Here is a 24,615-nt window from a genome sequence, read left to right on the forward strand (position 1 = left end):
TAAGAAATCTACAGGTCTTTTTTATTTTCCGGAGTTGAAGGAAGCAGGTGGAGATCACCAACTCGATCTGAGGCTTCAAAGTGAGATCCTGACTAATAACAACCCCAAGGCCCTTAGCCGAGCTAGATGGGGAGGTGGGCTGGCCAGCACCCTAGGCCAAAAATGGGGTCCCCATGGATTTTTAGCGATACCACCTGTTAAGACCAGCTCCGTCTTATCCGGATTAAGTTTTAGACGGTTCCTGTTCATCCACTGACTGAACAGCATGGTAGATTGAAAAGCATGAACCGACTCCGAGGAGTTACTGATGGAGAAGATGAGTTGGAAGTCATCTGCATAATTAAAGGTACAGACTTTACGCTCCTTCAGGGTTTGGACAAGAGGGAAGAGGTAGAGATTAAACAACATGTGAGAGAGGGAGGAACTTTGAGGGACTCCACAAGAAATTTTAACTCTAGGGGCAGTAAACTGGGCAGTACAGACTGCCTGGGAGCGGTTTTCTAGAAAGGAGCTGATCCAGCTCAAGGCAGGTCCCGAGATTCCCGCGTCCCTCACAGGGTCGACCAAGAGGGTATGGTCAACCGTGTCGAAGGCCACAGAAAGATCAAGCAGGACAAGGGCCTGCGAGGAGCCACTATCGACCTTACTGCGAAGTGTATCCAACACTGTGGATGACCACCTCGGTAGAGTGAGCTGGGCGGAAACCCACTTGATGGGAATCAAGAAATTCAGATTCCTCCAAGAAGTCTGTAAGACAACCTGTGACATAAGGTTCCAAGATCTTAGCCAGATAAGGAAGAAGGTAAATTATAGTTTTGTCAAAATTAGCGGTTCCAATCCCACCTTCTTTAAAAGAGGGACAACGATTGCCTCTTTAAAGGATGCAGGGACACTGCCTTGGGACAAAGACTCATTTAAGAGATTAAGAGCAGGACTAGGAAGGGCAGTAAAGATTTCCTTCAAGATACTGGGAGGGCAACAGTCAGTGGGGGAACCCGATTTGACTTTCGAAAGAAGATTTATGAAAGTGTGCTCACATATTGTGGGGAAATGCGTAAAAGTGCTATGGTTTTGAGTGGGATGAGGACTAGAATCCAGATTTTGACAGACCGGGATACTGGACTGGATTTTTTTTTTATTTTGTCAATAAAGAAAAGATTCAATGCATTGCAAAAGGTTTGAGAAGGAGAGGGCTTGACTGAAATTCTGTTGGGGTTAGATAACTCATTCACAATATGGAAGATCTCCTTCGAGCGGATTGTTGCAGACAGAATTTTAGCTGAAAAGTGTGCCGCTTTAGCAGTTAAAATAGATTTTTTTAATATGTTTTCAAGGAGTTCAAATAAGACTGTTTGTCTTCGGGTAGGTAATTGCCTCGCCACTTTCTTTCCAATTGCCTTAAGGCTAATTTTTGGTGTTTCAGCTCAGTGGAGAACCATTTCTGGGCATCATAGCGGCGGGGGGCATGAATCTTTCTGGAGGGAGCAAACTTGTCACTGGCAGCCAATAACCAACTGGTTAGCTGTGCATCAGCCAAGTTAATTGAAGAGTTGCCCAGGGGAGTCAAATTGGCGAGTGAATCAAGAAATAAAGGTTTCTCGATCTTGTTCCAGTTTCTGCGAGTGCACCTCCTAGACTGGGGTTTTTATTCACAAAATGATCATGAACGGTGAATTTGATTATATGGTGATCAGACCATGTACACACTGAGACGGGAGACATAGCGATATTGACAGTCCAGACTTGGTCAAGGATATGCCCCTTAATATGTGTGGCTGTGGATACCTGTTGTGTTAAGTTTAATCCTGAAAGTAGCTCGGTCAGTTCAGCTGATTGGGGGCCGCCAAGAATATCATTGGCCCAGTAATTAAAGTCACCAATCAGCAGAACCTTCCCGTAGTTGGTTACCAGGTGAGCTATCTGTTCACCCAAAGAGTGAGGAAAGAGAGGCATCCTCTGAGGAGGTCTATAGAGCAGGACGCATACCAAAGGGGCAGTGTCAGATTCAAATTGAAATTTTATCACCAGGTTATTCACTGAGGGTAAGTCTAGCGGGGTTAAAGCCGTGTAACTACAGTTATGGCGTGTTATGACAGCTACTCCTCCGCCCACTTTCCCCTGGGGTCGGTTAGAATGGATGATGTGATAATCAGAGGGTAATGCCGCAAGGATGTCTGGGGATGACTCCTGGGATAGCCAAGTTTCAGTAAGCAGGAGAAGATCAGGCTGTTCGAATTTGAGCAACAAAAAAATATCCATCTGGTGTTCAACCAACGAGCGGGTGTTCAGATATACAATAGAGAGCTTCCGTCCGTTGTGACCATGGCCATGTTGGGTCTGAGATGGACCTACAATATGAGCACCGCAGATTTCGGGTAAGGTTGTTCTAGGTGCCAAAATTCCCTGTTCCACTAAGCTGGAATATGTAACGAGATTGAGTTTGGCAGGAACTACATGAAGTGCTGTCAGCTCAAAGGCGATGTAACTAATTTTCTGAGCATAATGACAGGCCCCAGGTCCCAGGTGGGCACAGACTGGCTTGCATTTGGCGCGCCGCTGGCGTGCCAGCCGCACGCGTCCGCTGCGCTCCCGTGCTGCGACCGGCATGAAATAGCCGGTGGTAGCCTTAGCTCCACTCCACTTCGCGCTGATTGGCTACCGAGTGGGCGTGACAGCCAGCAGCAGCTGGGCTGGGAAAATGAATGCGGGTGAGCGAATAACAATTTTAAAATACACAACAGTTTTAAAAATGCTTTGTTTATTAAGAATGAAGTTAGATGTGAGATTAGCAAATATGGATATTTTATATGGACCGCAAAAGGCAGTTCATCTCTGAACTGTCCCACCCTCTTCAGCCACATCCCAAATAACTTCTCTTTTACTTGGTACTTTGTAGATGCTCATATTTTACATTTATTGTTTTTCTTTTTAAGAGAGATGATTCAGCGAGACATGGAGTCCTGGGAGTCTTCTGGACAGTGGATGTTCTCTAGCTATTCGGTTGCAAAGGAAAAGCCTAACCTTTCAGGTAAGTCCCGTCCACTGCATGGTTCTCTGACAAAATTTCGAAGGTCAGAAATTCGACCTACAAAAATATCGCAACACTAATATCGATGTTGATATTCTTGACATCCTATCTACAACATGGTAAGTGCAAAAATATCGAAAATAAAATATAGATGTCAAAAATATCGTTTTTAAAAATATCGTTTTTTTTTTTAGTGATAAAAAATATGTAAAATAAACATAATAATTCTTATAAATAAAATAAACATAATTAAATATATTTCACAGTGTTAAAAATTAATAATTAATAAATATAATTTAATAAAAAATTAAACATAGACATATAATATATATACTTAATAATGTTTTAATAATTATTTTAATAAATTATAAATTATTTAGAAATGTTAATTGCAAAAACATTACACACATAAAACAATAACATAAATAAAAATTAAATAATTATGTATAACAAATTAAAAAAATTACATTTAATTTTAATATTGTTAAAATTAATTATATACTACATTAGCTAAAATATTAAAAAACATATTAAATAGCAGAGACAATAAAACTACTACTCCAGCTCCAAAAAAAACAGAGAGGAAAGTGTTGGATACCGTAAGGGTAAAAATTACTATTCCCACTCCAGAGAGTGGAACAGTAGGGAAAGTGTTGGATAGCGTAGGGGTAAAAATTACTATTCCAACTCCAGAGAGTGCAACAGTAGGGAAAGTGTTGGATAGCGTAGGGGTAAAAATTACTATTCCAACTCCAAAGAGTGCAACAGCAGGGAAAGTGTTGGATTGCGTAGGGGTAAAAATTACTATTCTAACTCCAGAGAGTGCAACAGTAGGGAAAGTGTTGGATAGCGTAGGGGTAAAAATTACTTTTCCCACTCCAGAGAGTGCAACAGTAGGGAAAGTGTTGGATAGCGTAGGGAAAAGAATTACTATTCCAACTCCAGAGAGTGCAATAGTAGGGAAAACGTTGGATAGCGTAGGAGTAAAAATTACTATTCCCACTCCAGTGAGTCCAACAGTAGGGAAAGCGTTGGATAGCGTAGGGGTAAAAATTACTATTCCCACTCCAGAGAGTGCAACAGTAGTGAAAACGCTGGATAGCGTAGGGGTACAAATTACTATTCCCACTCCAGTAAGTGAAACAGTAGGAAAAGCGCTGGATAGCGTAGGGGTACAAATTACTATTCCCACTCCAGTAAGTGAAACAGTAGGAAAAGCGCTGGATAGCGTAGGGGTAAAAATTACTATTCCCACTCCAGTAAGTGAAACAGTAGGGAAAGCGCTGGATAGCGTAGGGGTAAAAATTACTATTCCAACTCCAGAGAGTGCAACAGTAGGGAAAGCGTTGGATAGCGTAGGGGTACAAATTACTATTCCCACTCCAGTAAGTGCAACAGTAGGGAAAGCGCTGGATAGCGTAGGGGTAAAAATTACTATTCCAATTCCAGAGAGTGCAATAGTAGGGAAAGCGTTGGATAGCGTAAGAGTAAAAATTACTATTCCCACTCCAGTGAGTCCAACAGAAGGGAAAGCGTTGGATAGCGTAGGGGTACAAATTACTATTCCCACTCCAGTAAGTGAAACAGTAGGGAAAGCGCTGGATAGCGTAGGGTTAAAAATTACTATTCCAACTCCAGATAGTAAAACAGTTGGGAAAGCACTGGATAGCATAGGGATTCTATAAACATAATAACCAATTAAATAGTTATAAAAAAAAATGCATATTAATAATTAATTTACAAAATATGTATTATTAAATACCAATTATTTAAAATAAATATTTATATAAATAACTTTAAATTACATCCCACACTATTCCCCCTTTAACACACAACACACTACACATACAAAATACACAATACATTTAAATATCAGTATCTATTATTTACAATTAATACATTCTTTATAATTAATATACTTATTATTTACAAATTTATACATATTAACTACCAAATTACAATTATTCACAAATTTATTATTAATTAACAATACATTAATTAGCAATAACAACAAATAACATTAAATAATAAATTATTTATATTTACTATATTTAACGTACTAATAACAATTAATTACCAATTAATAATTAATTGACAATTATTATTAATTACAAATAAATTATTTTAATAAATTATAAATTATTTAGAAATGTTAATTGCAAAAACATTACACACATAAAACAATAACATAAATAAAAATTAAATAATTATGTATAACAAATTAAAAAAATTACATTTAATTTTAATATTGTTAAAATTAATTATATAACTACCCACATCGGTTCAGTTTCCATGGCAAAATTTGATGTCTTGTGTTGCATTTTGGGGCCTATCATATTGGTGGCGATAGGCCCAACCACGCATGTGAATACTGTTATTATGAAGAGAAGCATGGGAACACAGAATAGTGTGACATTTATTATCAATTGAATTTTTCTCCTTTTTTGGCTTCTAAATGTCAGTGCTCAAGAAAAAACCCCTTTTACAAAATGATCCTTGAATCACATTCCAGTGTGGATAAGCCCAAATTCAGAGTTGTTGAAATAACTATAATCCCTAAATTCAGTATCTTTGGTAGATCTAAAAAAAAATGCATAGGCTCTTGTCATACTCACATTTTTACCATGTGAACTGAAGCATAGAGGGTACACAGTGAAAAATCATTATAAGCAACCGCCGAGTTGTTGGATTTGAGTGTCACTTGTTTTTGGACAACCAATAAACAGTATACATCCCTTCGACCAGAAAGGGTTGACAGACATGTGTGAATATTACTTTAGTGCATTGGTCATTGAGGCAGTAAAATTACAGAGGAAAACTTGTTCATGTTGCATGCCTTTGTTTTCCCCAACTTATTCATTTTTTTAAATCTGTTTTATTTCTCCAATTAGTTTCTTTTGGAGAACCTTTTGCAGGCTACACACACGACCCCTTGCTGAATTTAGAATGTTGTCTACTTTTGAGAAATGTGTAGTTTATCCAGGTTCACCCTTTGGATGTATATCTCCCTCCACCACAAACTGCAAGTCAGTGAAAACAAGAAATATCCCAAAACTGGTAATTTGTGTTTATTTGCAACTTTTCTTGTTCCTGAAAGCTGGGAAATTGGTGATGCTAGCACAACAAATATTTTGTAGATGCTTTTTTTTTATATTTTAAAAAACAAAAGGCAGCTATATTTATGCTATTTTCCTGGTTCCTTCCAGGGTAATTCACAAACCTTGTGTACTTTACAATATTCAGCATGTGAGAAAAAGGACACAGATTTGGCATGTATGCCTTTCTGGGAAAATGTATGAAGGCTTAAGAGTGAAGTTCCTATAACATCAAATAAGTGCTCAGCTCTGCGGGTGAGAAATTCTCAGCAGCTAAGATGTAAAAAATCATAAACGTACTTGCGAAGTTGTGTTTATTCCTAATGTATTAACTCCTGATGTAGTATTGGCTGCAATGTAATACTTCCCTTTGTACTTACCTGTAATGTAATGACCTACAACTCACATTTCCTCTACCACTCCTCCCTCCAACCCACAAAGCCAGCCCTAGGCACCAATCCATTCTTCCCAGCTGTCTAAAAACTGAAAGAGGGGGGAACAACTCAGTCACTTTTTTTAAATAATGCATCTGATACATTTGTTAATGTTAGGAAGAAGGATTGAAATATCTCCTTCAGTGATCTTTAAGCCTCCTGACTGCTTGTTTGACTGTCTCACCTTTGCTTTGTGGGAATAGCTTTTCTCTGCTCCTTGGAGGCACTTATGGCGAGATTTACAAAGATTTTGTGCTAGGTTTGCGTCCCCAAAAAACATTCAATTTACGTTTACTTGCCAGCGCAGAACTTATTTTCAGCTGGAAGTTTGCCTGGGAGATCATGCAAACCATCTTAAAGCACTGTTTTGCATTACTGTGCATCAAGGGGGCGTTCTATGTATGGTATAGTGGCCTTCCTGTGCAACCACTAAGGATTTTTGATGCAAGATCATATCTGATAACAAAAGTAGAGAGGGTTTTGCGCCAGAAATTAACTTTGCTTGAAAGCAGGTGTTAAAATGGAGAAATGCTTTTATTTCTCCTAACTTTTCCCACTTTGGATGTATGCTGTACACTGCAAAGTGAGTAGAGTTTGAAAAAGTTCAGGCATATTATTTTGTACTGGAAGTATACCCTTCCAGTACAAAACCTAAGCTGGATTCGCTCAGACACCTTTTCACTATGGTGCAAAGGTGCGTACATGGCACTTGGAAGCCTGATAGTGCGCCAAAGCTAGGGAAAGAGTAGGCTAATAGCATATCTCTGTAGATATAGCACTTTCGTGCTCTCTCCCTGTCATGCGAAGCAGCACAGCAACTTTGGTTGCTGTGCTGCACTGTATTGTGTGACAGATTCGTAAATCTGGGCCTGCGTTCTAGTGCAGATTGGAGTCTGCAGCACAGATTGCATCTACATACCTGTGTCATTGACCTAAGGTCTGGCAGAACAGACTGTCTGAAGGAGAATTGGGCCTGTCAGTCATCGGTATATGAGGCAACTAGCTACATCAAACCCAGGTGTTTCAGCATTGGAATAGGACTCTTTCAGAAGAAAACCCAAATAAATAGAACAGGGAACATTCTCAAAATCAATACAATAAATGGGAGATGGTTGCTGTTGCTTGAAAGTCTCCTGTTCGTTAATAGTTTACTCTGGATGTAACTTGCCCTTTTGTCGTGCTCTGTTATTCTAATTTCATTGCTTTGTGCTAGTGTTTCTTCCTACATTAACATCTGTTGCTTCATCTGTAGCAAAAATGTAAGATTTTTCTGATGTTCTGTTTCCAGGATTCGAAGATTTTTCTCCAGAAGAACTGCGCCTTGAATGCTACGGATGCAGAGCTGACGGAAACCTGCAGAATTATGTATGTTTTTTGTAGTCCTTTATATCCATAATGCTGCTTGTTTCTACAACTGAAAGGTTTTAGCAACTCCCCGACTTTAATGATTTTTTTTACATTATGCCTGCTATGTTGGCAGTTTATAGTGATTTCTATTCTAACTAAATATAAAATGCTACTCCCACGATAGCAGAAGGTCATTTTTTATAGTAAAAAGACAAAATGCTACAGAATACCTTCGGTTAGATATTTGTAGCAATATTTGAGGGTCATAGGCCGATTGACAAAGGTGCTAGAGATAATGAATGTTAGCAACATTAATGTTGATGCTTTTAGTGTGGTCTAAAAGGTTTCATAAGTTCAAAATATTTTATCTTCTTAAATTATAATTTCCTAAACATGGTTTGAGGCTCTTGTAGGGTGCTTCTATCAGTAGACATATTTTGAGCCCCTCGGCCCTAAGCTTAAAAGGCTTTGCAGAGCAGCTTACATTTTATTCTTTGGGTACTTAGTACCAATGTGGCTTTCCAGACAGAGTTAATGTGACCGGATATCTAATGGCTAAAACAAAGTCTGTCAACTCTGTAATGGGCTCTCTGCAGCTTCTGGATGTCCTTTGTGAGCTGCAACTTTCATTGTTGGAGTAATCCAGATCCAGAATTGAACCAAATCCATAGTAAATTCAATGCACTGGCTTGTCTGTTAGAAAGGCAGAATACTTGTCTGCATCCCAAGTTCATGGATAATATTTTTCTGTGAGAGCTATAGTTTTGCAGAGCAAAAGTTAGCAGAATCAACCTATGTTCGGATTTGTTTTGCTGACTATGTGATGGAGTCTGACACTCCATGCTCCTCTGGCCAAGGGAAAACTGGAGTCCTAACAGTGGTATGGCCCAAGTCGCCAATTATTCCATGCTGTTCAAGCACAGGCGTTTCTCCTTGTGAATTTGAGGTTCCATGTTCTTGACCAGCCACGTATGGCATGAGTGAGAGTAGCCCACCGAGGGTCTAATGTTGATGTTGAAAAACAAGCGCAACTGCAAGGAGCTTTCAGGAACGCCACAGAAAATATATTTTTAGTTTACATGGCAAGAATAGCAATTCGGGTGAACAAGGAGAGAGCGAGGATAATGTAGGGGTACGTTCCTATCCCCAAGATAAATAGTAAACAAACAATGTGGACAAACCCACTGTCAAAGGACAGCTCACTAGTATATGGATGCCAGAGAAACCTTTGGTTTGTTAAGACCCCTTACCCACCAACCTAGTTGGTGGCATTCTTCATCATTGGGGTCTCAACCGGGTAGCCGAATGCCACCAGGTTGTGTTACGACACCTGATTACAGCGGAGCTGGAGTCGTGTGATGTGTGGAAAAAAGTGGTGAAGGTTAAAATTATCTCTGGGAATCATTGCAAATTGTACTTTATTCTTTGCGGCCCAGGATAAGGTTAAAAAATATATAGGGCGGGTAACTGAGGAGAGGGAATGCTCCTTGTTGTCCCAAAAGTCGGTCTACATGTTTCAGCCCCAGTGAAAAATGGGGGCTTACGTCAGGACCAAGTGCGTGATGTGAGAGTGTGGCAAAATTACGCCACTTGAACTTTGATTGATGACATGCACGCTAAGGTGTGTTGTGAGATAGGTGGTGTCAGTATACTCACGGACCCACGATTAAAAAAACTGTAAGGCAAGAAAGACAACAAGACCAAACACACACAGCATAAATGCAACATAAAATGCTATCTCTTTCGCAGTGATTTTGTGCCATTGTGGTTGTCTCAAGTCAGATGGCACTCTTGTGAGTCGGTAAATGGTAATTAGCGGGTAATAACTGGTAATGCATGCTGTTGATGAATACTGTGCTCCCTTTACATGCAGCTCACTACTAGTTGTGGCGAGTATGTCGCATGCTAAATACCTCGTTTGGAATGAAGGTAAAGATAAAGGGCTGTACGAGCCCTGTGGGTGCCTTAAGTGCTGATTTGCCTTATGTTTACGAATACTTCGTATAAGTGCTGATGCAGGTGCTGGTCGGGCGTTTAGGCGACCATGCGTTTGCTGTAACAGTTTCAGCGTTTAAAAGTGATTGCGAGTGACACACATATGTGAAAGAACAACATATTTACACTAGCTACGTGTTGTAAGGAGCTTGTGCAGGACCCGGGAGGAGCGCCCGTCTGTAGTCGCACACTGGGCAAAATGAAAGGAAATATTAGCAGGAGTCGACTCGAAGGAGTCCGATGTTTAGGCAGTGGAGACGCCTGCAGAAGAAATGGGAAATTCTTACTTCATCAAGACGAAGAACCCGCCGTGAGCACCTATTCCGGTCTCCTTGCGGTCCTGGATGTTACTGGACCAAAGCAGTGAGCCGGCTTACATTGCTGTTACCGGTCGCTTGCAGGGGTGTGTGGGTCTGTGCGTCTATGCATGTGACGTGGGACGCACTGACAAGGGAAAACTGGACCACTCACTGGGCTACGAATCGCGCATGTGTAAAGACCACCATATTGGAGGTGTTTAAGCAGAAGGATGGTATGTGCATTCCTATGGAGGTGTAGTAGTTTGAAAAACCATAAAGTTATGTGCCGGCTGTAACTGATAAGCGCGCTATCCTGTCAGTATCTCTGGTGGGAGAGACCGCCATTTTGAAAGTAATATGGGCAAAAGCATGGTATGTGCATTCCCTACGGAGGTGTAGTAGTGTGAAAAACCATCGAGTTGTGCGCCGGCTGTAACTGCGCGCTTTCATATTGATGTTTCATGTAGGAGGAGGGGATAAGTATTCCATGTTAAGTCGCCCGTTGTGAGGCCTCCGGTTGAGAGGTGGAGAGGGCCTACAGGATGGCTAATATGCCGCAAGAATTAGGTAGATGATACAGGTATACCCCAAAGTGAAGTGGTCACAGGGGTTTGTTCAGGGAATTCCAGGGGATATACTCATTGAGGCCTGTGAGGTGGGTTGATAGGTGACAGGCCCACCGCTGTTCCTTCTCCAGGTGACGTCTTTGTAGGTTAGGTAGGTTGGTCTCTAGTGCTTCGATAACTACCCACCGCATGTCATTGGTAGTGTGTCCATCCTCTAAGAAGTGGTTGGTCCTGTGCGTCGTATTTCTTTTGCATCGGATCGTACTGCGATGTTCGCATATGCGGGTCTTGATTTTGCGGCTGGTCATGCCGATGTATGTTAGTCCACAAGGGCAGGTAATAAGGTAGATAGCATTCATGGTGTTGCAGTTGGTGTGATGACGGATATGCCATGTTTTACCAGGTTCCAAATGTAGGCTTTTCGTGGGTTCCGTTAAGTGACACACTACAGTTCCCGCAGGGGAAATGGCCTACGATATTAGGGAGGCCCCATGCATTCGGTACAGTGATGGTAGGTTGTAAGGGGCACGTGGATATGAGTGTGTCTTTTATACTTTTCGCCCATTTGTAGGAGAAAAGAGGCTTTTCCCATTCAAGTTTGCCCATGTTATGCATTTTCCAGTTCTTGAGTATTATGCCGAAAACTTTGTTGGATTGGGAATTAAATGTGGTTACTCATGTGAGGGGAATAGGTGTGGTGGTGCGTTCTGTAACTTCCAGCAGGCATTCCTGGTTTTGGTTGTGGGCAAGTTTTTTGGCCTTTTCGGTAATCTTTTTAGGGTAGCCCTGTTCCTGTAGTTTGGCCATTAGAGAGTTGGCCTAATCTCCGATCTTGGACATTACTGCAGTTTCTGTGCAGGTGGAGATATTGCCCGTAGGGTAGGTTCTCATGCAGTGTCCTCGGGCGAAAGCTGGTGTAGTGTAATAGGGAGTTGCGTACTCTTGGTTTGAAATGCGTCTTAGTTATGAGTTTATCGTCTCTGGCTTGAATGTCCAGGTCGAGGAAGACCATGGTGGTCCTATGGACATTGTGTGTAAACTTGAGATTAGGATCACAGCAATTTATCCATTGGAAGAATGTTTGTAAAGACTCATTGTTGCCTTCCTAGATCAATAGGATGTCATCAATGTAGCGATTGTAGAATTTTATCATGGCGACATGTGGCGTGTTGGGGTTAAATAGGTGTTTCATTTCAAAGTTGTAGACCTAACGTGCGGCTACACTTGGGGCAAAAACGCTCCCCATGGATGTACCATACTTTTGTAAGTATATTTCCCGTTCAAACTCAAAAGTTTTCTTTGAGCGCAAGCGCTGCGCAATCTAGTGCAAACCATTTTGGTGTGTGGTAGTTCCAGGTGGTGGTATCCAATGCCAGTTGCAGTACCGTCAGGGTGTCATCCTGAGGTAATCCCTCATGTTGGGAATGCTGTTGTAAAATGTACTAGCTCATATCAGGGACCTCTTTGTGATTCCAGGCCATTTTTTAAGCTGTATATTCTACATTCTAGGGTTGACTGAGTTATAGTCCACAGAGAAGGCATGGACAACCTAAACCTGCAGCCTAACTGCAGAGCTATGCGCAGCATCCTCTACTAAAACCCACTGGCCCTCTCATAAGTCAGCTGCACTGGTTTGTGCTTCAGTGTTGCTTATGGTAATCTGAAGCTAACCACAGTAAGACATGAATTTTGTGCCTGGAGACCTGAACAGGCTCATCAGAAATGCTTTGTGTAATTTCCTTTCAGATTGATTTGTTAGTTGTACTTGCATTTGAATATCTTCTACATTCATCGTCCCACCAAACAGTCATTTATCCATGTTTCACTTTTGAGATTAGGTTACGCGAGTAGGCTCTACAGTGCTTGATTTGGCAATATCGTAAGTGTATTGTGAGTTATTTTAAAGGAAGTGCAATATAGGCTTAAATCTGCTATTAGTCTGGTTGACTCATTGACTGGTGAGTCTCTGCGATCACACCCATGGTCGCTTTTCTTATACTTTCTTACTTTAAATAGAAAAACCTTTTACTGATCAAGGAGCCTACCTGACAATGTCCTTCAGTTTTAAATACAGTTTTTGCCTGTTAATTGTCCTTAGTGAATAATATGTTGACTAGCTTTGGTCCCCCTGTGAAGATGTCTGTGTGAAGAGAGTTGCATAACCAGCAAAAGTTACTTTAGTTAGATGAACAGTGTTTATCACGCTTTGTTTAAATTCCTCAGTGCCTCTGCAGGTTTAGAAGTTGGCATTGGCTGCATTCACTTCGCATATGCATACAGAAGCTTAAGATCTGCTTCATCCCTTTTAGTGGAATTATTTTTGTTTGTATAGTGTGATGGTGCCAGCATGTGTCCAGGATGTTCCCAGCAGCTTGTTTATTGGAAACAAGGGTTGCTGGTGTGTTTATTTTCTTCATTTCATGTCAAGAATATGTGCCTTTCTGTAGTAGAGGCAAAAGGAACAGATGATTGACGGAATGCTGAACCAATCAAACATTCACCCCCAGTCATAGATCTGGGTTTAATCCATCGTTCTTTTACTCCCAATGCCATTCCAGGTTAGTCTTATGCCATATGCAAGTCAATCTTGACCCTGCCCCTCCATGGGAACAGTACAGCCCACACTGCCAGGCCAGGTCTTCCCTGGGCCAGAAACCAGCATCCTGGAACCAATTTCGGTGTTTCACCCCCTCATCAGCCAGACTATTTTTAATCTGGTGGCGTAGCGAGCACGGGACCCCCGTCTGGGGATACCCTTCCTACTTGGGTGATAAATGCAACCAAAAAAAGATAATGGACGGAATGCTGAACTAATCAAACATTCACCCTCTCAGTCACAGATCTGGGCTAAATCCATTGTTTGTTTGCACACCATGCCATTCCAGTTTAGACCCAGGCATATGCAAATTAGTCTTCACCCTGCGCCGTCCATCATTTGTTGCTGCAGGCCTAGAAGAGGAGCACCAAAGACAGAAGTTAGTTTTCTTTGAGTGACCATTTTACCTCTCATCCTAGGTGCTCTCATAGTGGCATTCTCGCTCCCTTTTTTTTTTTTCCTCTCTCGTCATTATCTGAGTAGTCTGTGAAGCTGGCACATTTAAAGAAAGAGGGAGTTCTTGAGCTTAGTTTACCACAGTGTATGGTAAGGGTTGTGCATACCCTATATGCATGCTTCTTACTAGTCCAAGTTACAGAGACATGTGTTTTTAACTGGGATTGGGGCGTGATAAATAAGGGCCAACGTTATCCAATTAGAAGTCGTTGCACTTGCCTTGCTTACTTTCAGAAAACTCTGAAAGTATACGGGTGTTGTATAAGTATTAACTACATTAACTAATTTCTGCTGCTTTACCTATGTCATGTACTCTTTTCTATTGTAAAACTTTATACAGTACCCATATACCTTGCAGACAAATATTCATGGCATTTCAAGTTTATAGGCTGTGCATAAAGGGGCCTTTCTGCCAGAGAAAAACACAAGAGTGATGGACTTAATTATTGCCAAAATCTCAACAACTGTCAGTTGATGGGGGCTGCATTCCAGTCCATTGTTTTTCACCCACGATTCCACTTCATAGACTAGCCATATTCCAAACAGCCTTGGTCCTGCTCCAGTACGAACAGTCCAGCCTGAACGCTAAATAGACTGGAATGCAACCTGAGCAATCACCAGTGGCTGAGACATTTTTTTAATTTTTTAAAAATATTCCACCCATTAACTTTGTGGTTTTCTGAGTGTGATGCCCTTTATTCAAAGGGTATGCCCAGACATTGGTCCTGTGTTCTTTGCGCCACAGAACATGAACTTACAAGACCAGAGTAGGCTCAAACAAGACTGAGGTAGCTTACAGCCCAGTCTTGAGAAGATCTAGCTTGACTTTTCCTGCCAGACTGTTCCTATTGAAGCATGTTCAAGACTGATTTGCATGTGGCTGGTCTCTGTCTGAAGTGGCCTAATAGGTAAAAAGCGATGGACTAAAATGCGGCCCTGAGCAATTGCCAGTGTCCGAGAAGTTTAGCAAGCATTCAAACAAATACATTTGTGTTTTACCATTCTGGAGTTTTTGTTGTTTTATTTTGCTGTGGTGTACACACACCAATGGGGCATTTTCTTCCTACATAAATGTTCTATCTTTTTCTATAATTTTTTTGGTTTATTTGAATACAGTCACGCCTTATGAGGCTAATATCATCTTAATTGACAAAGTGATGTGTTTGCATACCAAATCTTATTAAATATAACACTTTGCATGTGGCTTGTAGTGTCATGACTTCATGACTCTAAATTATGTTGGTCAGAGCTAACAGAAAGCAGATAATTAATTTAATTACAACCAGAGTTACAGATATGACCTTTTCTTTTTTAAACAAACAGCAGTCATATGGTGGAATCCTTGATATATATAAACAAGAGATTGACTTTGTCTCGGAAAATATCTGAATAAATACAAAAGAAAGCATTAAAAAGTAGATCACAGAAAAGAGAGCCCACATTTATATAGGGTAATACGAGCATTGGTGATTGATTTGTTACAGGTGCATATGTTCTTTGCTGAAATGGCTCTAAGATATCTCTCTCTCTCTCTATATATATATATATATATATATATTATGCACTAACAGAAAGCACCTTTGTAGGCAAACCTATATAAAATATATATATATATATATATATATATATATATATATATATATATATATATATATAATCTCAATCTTCCTGTCAAGTAATATGCCCAGTACTTGCAGTGTCACTCTAGGATTAAGGTGAAAATCACGTCCTACTGTAGGTTAACAAGCAGACAAAGCTGATGCGTTTTGGCTGATGCCTTCGACTGGACCATGATTCTTACATAAAAGTTGTCAATAGGTAGTGAGCCAGTCCGTCATTTATTTTATCTACCAAACAGCTAGACCTTGCATTTTTCTAGTGACGATTGGAAACTAACAACTGCCATTTTCCACCAGCGTAGTATTAGTCCATTTGATTTCATTTGGTTCACTTTCACATCACGCGCATTATACATCTATGTCCTTCATGCCTGTTATCATTCAATTACAATTTTCATACAAAATACAATTATAATCACAAATAACTAAATGTTAGGCAAAAATGGAAATTCATCCAAAGTCCATCCACATTAAGTTGGCTTGTCCTGTTGTATATTATTTGGATGATCTATTGATATGCCATCGTTTTTTTCATATTCAACACAGCCATCCTCATATATAGTTAGCGGTCTCCCACCATATAAAGTTTTTTGCTCATCTGTGTGTTCTCATGTCATATGTATTTCTCCTAACTGTGGTGCTTGAATATAAATTGCATAGTCCAAACCAAGCAACATATAAAGGTCATAGATCATTCAGCTGTAATTCATGTTCATATGGAAAAATGTACTTCCACAATTCCAATTCTTGATTTACCAGGCAATACTGAAGTGCCTGAGGCATACAAACTGTAAATATGTTTGTGGCAGTTCTGCTATTCTAAAAATTGTATGGGGCTTAGTTAAAAAAAAAAAGTCACCACTGATATTCAAAATGTGCATAGTACTTAGTGCAAAACAGACACCACCTCAAGTACATTGTAGCAGGGTTAAATACTCAAGTCAGCATATGGACAATGTATCTAAAATCAAGGAGAAAGCAACATTTAAAGTGCATGCACCAAGATTGAAGTCATCCATGTTGACAATTAGACAATGCAAACCCATATGCAGCGATTGTGATCTAACAACTTTAACATTTTAAGTGTGGAAAGTTGAAATACAAAATGTAATTTCAGTTCTTCCTTAATACACATTTGAAACATTTCAGATTTAATAATTTTCATTTCATAGTTTAAAAGCAAAACATTAATCTGGTGATGCCACATATGTAGACCGCCATTTTATTCATCAGTCCCCATTCAATTGTATTCAGATAAAAGGCAATAATCTGGTAAAGACCTACCTTCTTTTTGTTTATTAACCTCTGAATGAGCTCAGTTTTATAGCTAGGGACAGGAACCTTGTTCTCAACTTCTTTGACTGTGATGCACCTCTTTAAGATCATGTGGAAGATGGAGTGGGTATTTGAAGGGGGCTGATCCGTTGTCTGATTTGCAGCTGAGTGAAGGAAGATCTTCATTGACGCTGAAGTTGAATCTATGACTTTGAGCAGAGTGTTCTCTTCGTCCAGTGAAGAACCATGTGTTCCACTGCAGTTCTCCGATATACTTCAAGACGAGAGACTATGGCCTTACACATGAGTGAGAGTTGGTAATGTACTGCCTATGTCTCTTTACTGTGGGAGTTTTTAAGTTTATTTTAATGTCATAATGACGCCAAAATGAGTGATCTTGCTTTTATCAGAGCAGAAGGGAGACGTGGACTTGTTTGTTGTTGATAAAGAGGACTCTTGTCTTGGTAGGGTTTAGCTTTAAGAAGACACTTGACATTCATGCTTGGGTGTCAAATACATCTATATATATAGCTTTTGATCACCAACTCTTACCTGCAATTATAAAGACCAGACGGGGACACTTCAACACCAGTTCCCCTGCCGTAGGGGCTCCGTCTCGTAAGAACTACAAAGAGTCATGGAACATATACCCTTTGAAAGTGCCTTCAGTGTGACACAAAATACCCTTTGAACTGACACATGCGCTGCCGGCAATCTGTTTTTTTTTTTACCAGATCAGACACTAATTGTGCCTTCTGCTTGGCTTTTTGCAGCAAGAAAACTCTTAGGGTAGAGATCGACTCTTAGCGCACCTCACAATATAGCGCCAAGTAATCAATACCACTTCTAGACGATAGGCCGATCAAGAGCACAGGCAGACAGTAGTACCTAGCACACACTCAAATTGCCATCTTCCTCCTGCACAAGTTGGGATTTACAATAAATTGCACCAAATTCCACCTCCAGCCTCTACAAATTCCTGGGTCAATTTTAAACGCAGTCACTGGCAAGGCTTACCCAAACCACTAAAGAGAAAGCTAGCTGTCCAGCACTACTCCTTCTTTTTTTTTTTTTCAGTCAAAACCTAATCTTCTCTTACGAATGATAGCTTCTTGCATAGCCATAGTTCCCCACTCTATATTGCACATGTGCCCACTGCAGGAATGTCTCTCGACACCATAGTCACACGGAGAGGGTTCTCTCCAAGATCTAGTTTTGGGAAGGGCCAGTACTCCTTGCTCCCCTCAGAGGTGGAACAGCAACAATTTGCTGCAGGGCAGGCCCTCTGCAGACCCCGCTTGGTAAGTGACCATCGGCACAAACGCCGCCTTCTCTGGCTGGGGGCTGCATCTCCACACCATAGCAATTCAGGGTCTTTAGTCACATCAAGAGCAGGAATTTCACATCAACTCTCTCAGACTTCTTGTCATCCAACTAGCTCTCAAAGCCTTTGTTCAGAACATTCTGGGCAAGGTGGCATTCATCAAAACCGACAGCATGAATGCCTTGTATTATCTGCAGAAACATGGGGGGCACTCCCTCTTCACAACTGTCAGCCCTGGCGCAAAAGGTTTGGCATTGGGCATCTTCATATCAGATACACTTCCTAGCAGAGTACCTCCCGGGAGTGTACGACTTTGCAGACCTGCTTAGCAGGACATATCAACACGTCCTCAAGTGAGAACTCCACTCGAGTCCTACTCCGCTAGTTTCAACAATTGTGGTTTCCGCTAATAGACCTATTTGCCACTCACAAAAACGCTAAATGCCAAACCTTCACCTCCAGATTTCCACACTCCATGGGCAATGCCCATTGGATGAACTGGTCAGGGATATTTGCCTACACTTTTTTGCCTCTCACTCCTTTCATACATGGTCAAGGAAGCTACGGCAAACATCCCTCATCTTCATTCTGGCAACTCCCGCATGGACCAGACCTCTTTGGTTCACATCCCTACTAGATATCTGTTACCTGGCACGGGAGGCTTTCCAGCAGGCCAGACCTTCTCACTCAGGAAAAGGGCAAAATCAGACTTACAGATCCCAAGCAGCTAAATCTAGCACCTGAGGGCTTAGAGTTTGGTTGTCTAAGTCTACCACAAATATATATGAATGTTCTAAAAGATGCTCACAGACCGACTACTAGGGCTTGTTAACCGAGGTATAGCTTCGGGGGTTGTTTGGGGTGTCGCACCCCCTAATAAATGTTTATTTGCTTCAGCTACATTATTATTTAGGGTTAGCATATACTTCTCTTCCAGGGGATCCTCATCAAAATCACAAGCACTAGACTATTCCCGTCCCATGCGCGGGACCCCGGAAACACAAATCTATATCTATATGTATATGTGTGTATATATATATATATATATATATATATATATCTCCAATGCAGCCTTTCATAACCAGAGCTGAATACTGCTGTAAGGACTCCCTTGTATATCATAAACAATGCATTAAAAACCAGGGAAAAACAACCGCAAAGCATTTTTGAAAACTGTTTTAATGTTTAGCACTTAGCACAATCTCTCAGATAGGACTGAAAGCATTGACCGCTCACAGGCTGCATTGCAGAAAACATAGCCTAGAAAAGGCTGAAAAGCTAACTCGTAGCAACATAGAAATAAACTGGCACCGTGCCTTTAAGACAGCCATGACCTCTAGCTTCCCATCATGCCTCAGGGGTGACAGTTAGGTCAGTTGTTCTTTCCGGCTCCTTCAGGCAGGACCCTGGTTACACAGCTCCACTTCTTTCTGATTTTAGTCAGAAATAATCTTCAGTTTTCTGGAAAGATTTATCTTACTTCGACGTTTTTCAACTTGTCAAGTAAGGTGCTTACTTTTTCTGGCTAACTTTGGCATTTTTTCCACTCAAAATGCCATCTCTTTTTGACCCCTGCCCTTCTTGTGGAAAAAAGAAGGCCAGGTCAGACTCTCATGCAGTCTGTATTCTCTGTCTACCTAAGGACCATGTCCCCAAGACTTGTCCTCATTGCCAGTCTTTATCTAATAGAACTCTAAAAGACAGGGAGCATATCCGTCTTTATGGGCTGGCAGAAAAGGATAAATCATCTTCCAGAGGCAGGTCACCAGTGAGAAAAGGCTCTAAGAGGGCCAGATCCACTTCTAGAAGCAAGATTCCATCAGTGTCGGGCTCGGCGCTGAGAAAACTACCACCAGTGGGACATGCGTCCAAGAAAAGACCTTCGACGGCGTGCTCGCCGTCGAGAGAACGCCGACATATAGGTATGCCGCTTCATCTGCCGTCGAAGAATCGTGAACCTCTGCAGTCGTCAACCCGGCGCCGAGGAGCAGAAGTCCACCGCCGATGTCAACTCGGTGACGAACGGCGTCGAAGAGCAGAAGTCCTCTGCCGTCGTCAACCCGGCGACGATCAGCGTAGAGTATCAGAAGCCCTCCGCTGTCGTCATCGCGACGTTTGGCATCGAAAGCTGGGAGCCCTCTGCTGTCGTCAATCCAACGACGATCGGCATCGAGGTGCGAGAGTCCTCCGCCACAGTCAACCCGGCGACGATCGGTGTCGAGGATCAGAAGCCCTCTGCCGTCGTCAACACGGCGTCGAGGATCAGAAGCCCTCCGCCGTCGTCAACACGGCAGCGATCGTCGTCGAGGATCGGATGCCCTCCGCCGTTGTCAACCTGGCTATGATTGGCGTCGAGGCGCAGAAGTCCTCCGTCGATGCGCAGAAGTACTCCGACGTCGTCGGCAAGACATTCAACGTCGAAGAACAGAGTCGACGCCGAAATCGATTTCAACACCTGGCCGAAATCTGACGTCAAGAAGGAGGTCAAGGTCGACGTCGAGAAGGGCTCCGTCAGAGCAGGTCATACGCTCGACGTCGAGACCCAAATCGGTGAGGTCTGGAGAAGGTTCAGTAGTTTTAGTGACAGAATCAGCGTCACGGCACTCATCCTCTCATTCCTCGAGACGCCCTGCAACGCATTCGCCATCTGCTTCCCCAGAGCGACATTCAGGGAGGTCTCGTCCAAGATCTCTTTCACATCACAGAAGGGCTTCCTCTTCTGTTCACTTATCTCCAAGGTGGCTTCTTCCCATCCATCACTGGAGTAAGAATCTGACCGGAGCATCACGAAGAGAGGAGGTATACGCCAGTCCGATCCACAGATCTCCTCTGCAAAGGTTGGTGCAAGAGGTGGATAGATCGCCTTCAGCTACACGTCCGGACCGTATGGGCAGATCGCGGGAGCACCGACCTTCTACTTCCCATCACAAAAGAAGGTCTCCTACATGGTCTTCCTCCTCCACCCGCTCCTCTGAAAGAGACTATTCACCCACCCTATCGGATAGCCCTCAATCGAGAGTGTCTCCGATGGATGATATAAATACGTATCATGGGGTGCTTCAGAGAGGGGCTCAGAAGCTGAACATTGAGATGTCGACTCCTCAAATTGCAACAACGGTGATTTTTGAGACACTACATCAGAGCTCTGCGTCTCCTCCGTTGCTGCCTCTGGTTCCTGGGCTTCTGGAACCAGTGATGGACATTTTCCTAGCCCCCTCAACAACTAAAACCGCACCCGCTAGGATTCAGAAAAAATACAAGCCAGCTGAAGCAGACCCGGTATTCTTGAAGTCAGATCCGCCTGCGGATTCTGTTATTGTCGCGGCGGCAAGAAAAACGCACGCAGTGTCTGCAACTTCGTTGGTCCCCCCTGACAAAGAAAGTAAGTCCCAGGATTCTTGGGCGCGGAAGGTTTGCGGGTCTGCAGCAGCATCTCTAAAAATATCTAGCGCAGCAGCTTTATTAGGCTGCTACGACAGAGCCTTATGGGACTCCTTGGACCGTTTCAAGGAAAAGCTGCCAAAGGAAGATCAAAGGGACTTTGAAGAAGTAATCAAGGAAGGATCCCTTGTAGCTAACCAAGTGATTAGCACGGCAGCGGATGGTGCCACGCTGTCGGCGCATTCTTATGCGCATGGGATTTGCGCTAGGAGCTCTGCCTGGTTAAGACTAACAGCTCCCAAGCCAGATACACAGCAGAGGATCCTTAAACTGCCTTTTTCTGGGTCCTCACTGTTTGGCACCCATACCGATGAGGAGATGGCTAGGATGAAAGCCGAGTTAGGCACTCTGAAGGCGGTGGGATTAGAAAAGAAAAAAAGAGTTCAAGCGGAGATACAGACCCAACCAGCGCAAAGGCTACCAACAGAGGGTTCAAACCCCTCAGTGGTCCCAAAACAAAACTCAAGGAAAACAGTTCCAAAGCCATAAGTCAAACAGGGCTAGAGGAGGTCATCAGCAGCAGTCCTCTACCATGGCTAGATCAGCAGGGAAGCAATGAGCAAGAGCTTCCTCTGGCGCCGTTGCCTACTCCAGTGGGAGGAAGTGCTTCACATCATCTGAGGTGCAACATAACAAAAGATCGTTGGGTGCTCAGTATACTACGCAATGGATACCCACTACGTGTGTCTCCAAAGAACATCCCTCCCAAAAGATCTAGTCCTCACCAGCTAAAGTTACTGCGACAGGAAGTGGTAACCCTTCTGCGGAAAAAGGCCATAGAAGAGGTTCCTCCTTCTCAGCGGGGGAAGGGAGTTTATTCCAGGTACTTTCCTGTGCCAAAAAGAGATCAAGAGCACACATTCAGACCTATCCTGGACCTTCGATCGCTGAACAAAGTCATCTTGAAAGAGAAGTTTCACATGTTGGCGCTTCATCAAATATGTCCACATCTGCAAACAGGAGATTGGATGTGATCGATGGACCTCCAAGATGCGTACTTCCACATACCTATCATTCCCCGTCATCGCAAATATCTACGATTCGTGGTCGGCAGCAAACACTACCAGTTCAAGGTGTTGCCCTCGGACTGAAATCTGCCCCACGCGTCTTTACCAAGTGCATGGCGGTGGTGGCGGCGGCTCTACACTGAAGGGGTCTGTTCGTTTACCCGTACTTGGACGATAGGCTCCTGAAAGGGCCATCACCTCAGCAAGTAAGGAGCGATTTTCAAATCTGTCTAAATCTACTCCGCAGGCAAGGTCTGCATGTGAACATGGAGAAATCGGTTCACCGGCCTACCCAGGCGATCCATTATTTCGGCTCCACTCTGGATACAAACTTAGGAAGAGCGTTTCCTTCGGAGGAGAGACTGTCTTCAATGCAACAGAAGTGCGAAACTCTTCTCCGGGCAGCTCGCCTAACGGTCCGGCAAGTGGCAACCCTGCTAGGATCGATGGCTTCTTGCATATTTCTCATTCCCAACGCCAGGCTGAGAATGAGACCTTTGCAACAGGACCTAGAGGACAAGTGGGACCAAGCATCGGGTCACTGGGAAGACCGAATTGTGCTTTCGCAAGCAGCAAAGTCGTCCATTCTATGGTGGACTCGACCAAAGAACCTCTTAGTGGGAGTCCGGTTCCATCAACCAATTCCGACGCAGTCCTTGGTAACGGATGCATCTCTACAAGGGTGGGGAGCGCATATGGATTGCCTGCAGATGCAGGAACGGTGGTCCATCAAGCAACAATCCTACCATATAAACATGTTGTAGCTGCGAGCAGTCCACCTAGCTCTGAAAGCTTTTCAGCCCTCAATGACGTCCAACTCGATCCTGATCCAAACAGACAACACGACCACCATGTATTACCTCAACAAATAGGGTGGTACGCGCTCTCGCCCGCTCTCCCTGGAAGCTCAAACGATATGGCACTGGCTTCTAGCCCGAGGCCTCTCCATCACAGCGGTGCCATCTACCAGGGGAGCGAAACGTGCGAGCGGACGAACTCAGTTGGCACTTTGAAGATCAGCCAGACTGGGTGCTAAACGACGAGGTAGTGGCAGATATTTTCCATCAGTGGGGGCAACCTTCCATAGATTTGTTTGCAGACGAACAAAACAAAAAATGCCACGCCTTCGCATCCTGGTTCCACCGTCCAGGGACGAGGGGGAATGCTCTTTTGATGGATTGGCCCGGAATATTTGCATACACCTTTCCTCCCCTGTCTCTGATCCCGAAGGTGGTGTCCAAACTCATCCGATCCAACATGACGATGATCTTGATAGTTCCGGACTGGCCTCGTCAGTCGTGGTACCCAGACCTGTTACGGTTGTCGGTGCTCCCCCACAGGAGACTACCTTACAGAGTGGACCTTCTGACCAAGATGGACGGGAAGATTCTACATCCCAACATTCCCTCACTGAACTTGGCAGCATGGCTCCTGAGGTCCTGCAATATGGACACTTGAATTTACTGCAGTACTGTATGCACATCCTAAAAGACACAAAGAGACCTTCCACGAGGGCGTCCTACTCCTTTAAGTAGAAAAGATTCTACTTGTGGTGCACTTGTAATCATTTTAATCCTGCTATAGGGCAGGAGGAGGTAATTCTTCCTTACCTCCTGTACTTGGCCAAATCAGGTTTAAAGTATTCCTCGATCAGGGTATACTTAGCGGCCATTACGGCCTACAGAAAGTCACCAAACCAGCCTTCCTTTTTTCAACTACAGGTGGTCAAGGATTTCCTACAGGGGTTGAAGAAAGTGTGTCCCCCTGTTCGGCCTCCTTCTCCTCCTTGGGAGTTGAATCTTGTCCTCTCTAGATTGATGGGTCCTTCTTTTGAGCCCATCCATAAGGCCACGTTGCAGCATTTGACATGGAAGACCGCTTTCTTAGTGGCGATAACATCAGCGCACAGAGAAAGTGAAATCCAAGCGCTGTCTGCCAAAGAGCCATATACTATTTTTCACCACAACAGGGTAGTGTTAAGGACGCACCCTGCTTTTTTGCCAAAAGTTGTATCTGATTTTCATGTTAACCAGTTAATCTCCCTACCCTCCTTTTTTCCCAATCTCTCAAATCCTGCGGAGAGGTCACTCCACTCCTTAGACCTTAAGAGAGTGCTCAAGTTCTATTTGGAGG

At 42.9% G+C, this 24,615-nt stretch overlaps 1 protein-coding gene across 1 annotated transcript in view; it reads left to right on the plus strand.

The window, feature by feature from the left end:
• The window catches only part of NUP42 (nucleoporin 42), a 277,634-nt gene that overhangs the window by 64,825 nt on the left and 188,194 nt on the right, over positions 1-24,615 (plus strand). The window contains exons 3-4 of the mRNA XM_085631527.1: positions 2,934-3,028; positions 7,846-7,922. Coding sequence (XP_085487653.1) covers positions 2,934-3,028; positions 7,846-7,922 — 172 coding nt within the window. The remainder of the gene's footprint in view (positions 1-2,933; positions 3,029-7,845; positions 7,923-24,615) is intronic.

This window comes from Triturus cristatus, chromosome 10, assembly GCF_964204655.1.
Source record: "Triturus cristatus chromosome 10, aTriCri1.1, whole genome shotgun sequence".
Taxonomy (NCBI): Eukaryota; Metazoa; Chordata; class Amphibia; order Caudata; family Salamandridae; genus Triturus; species Triturus cristatus.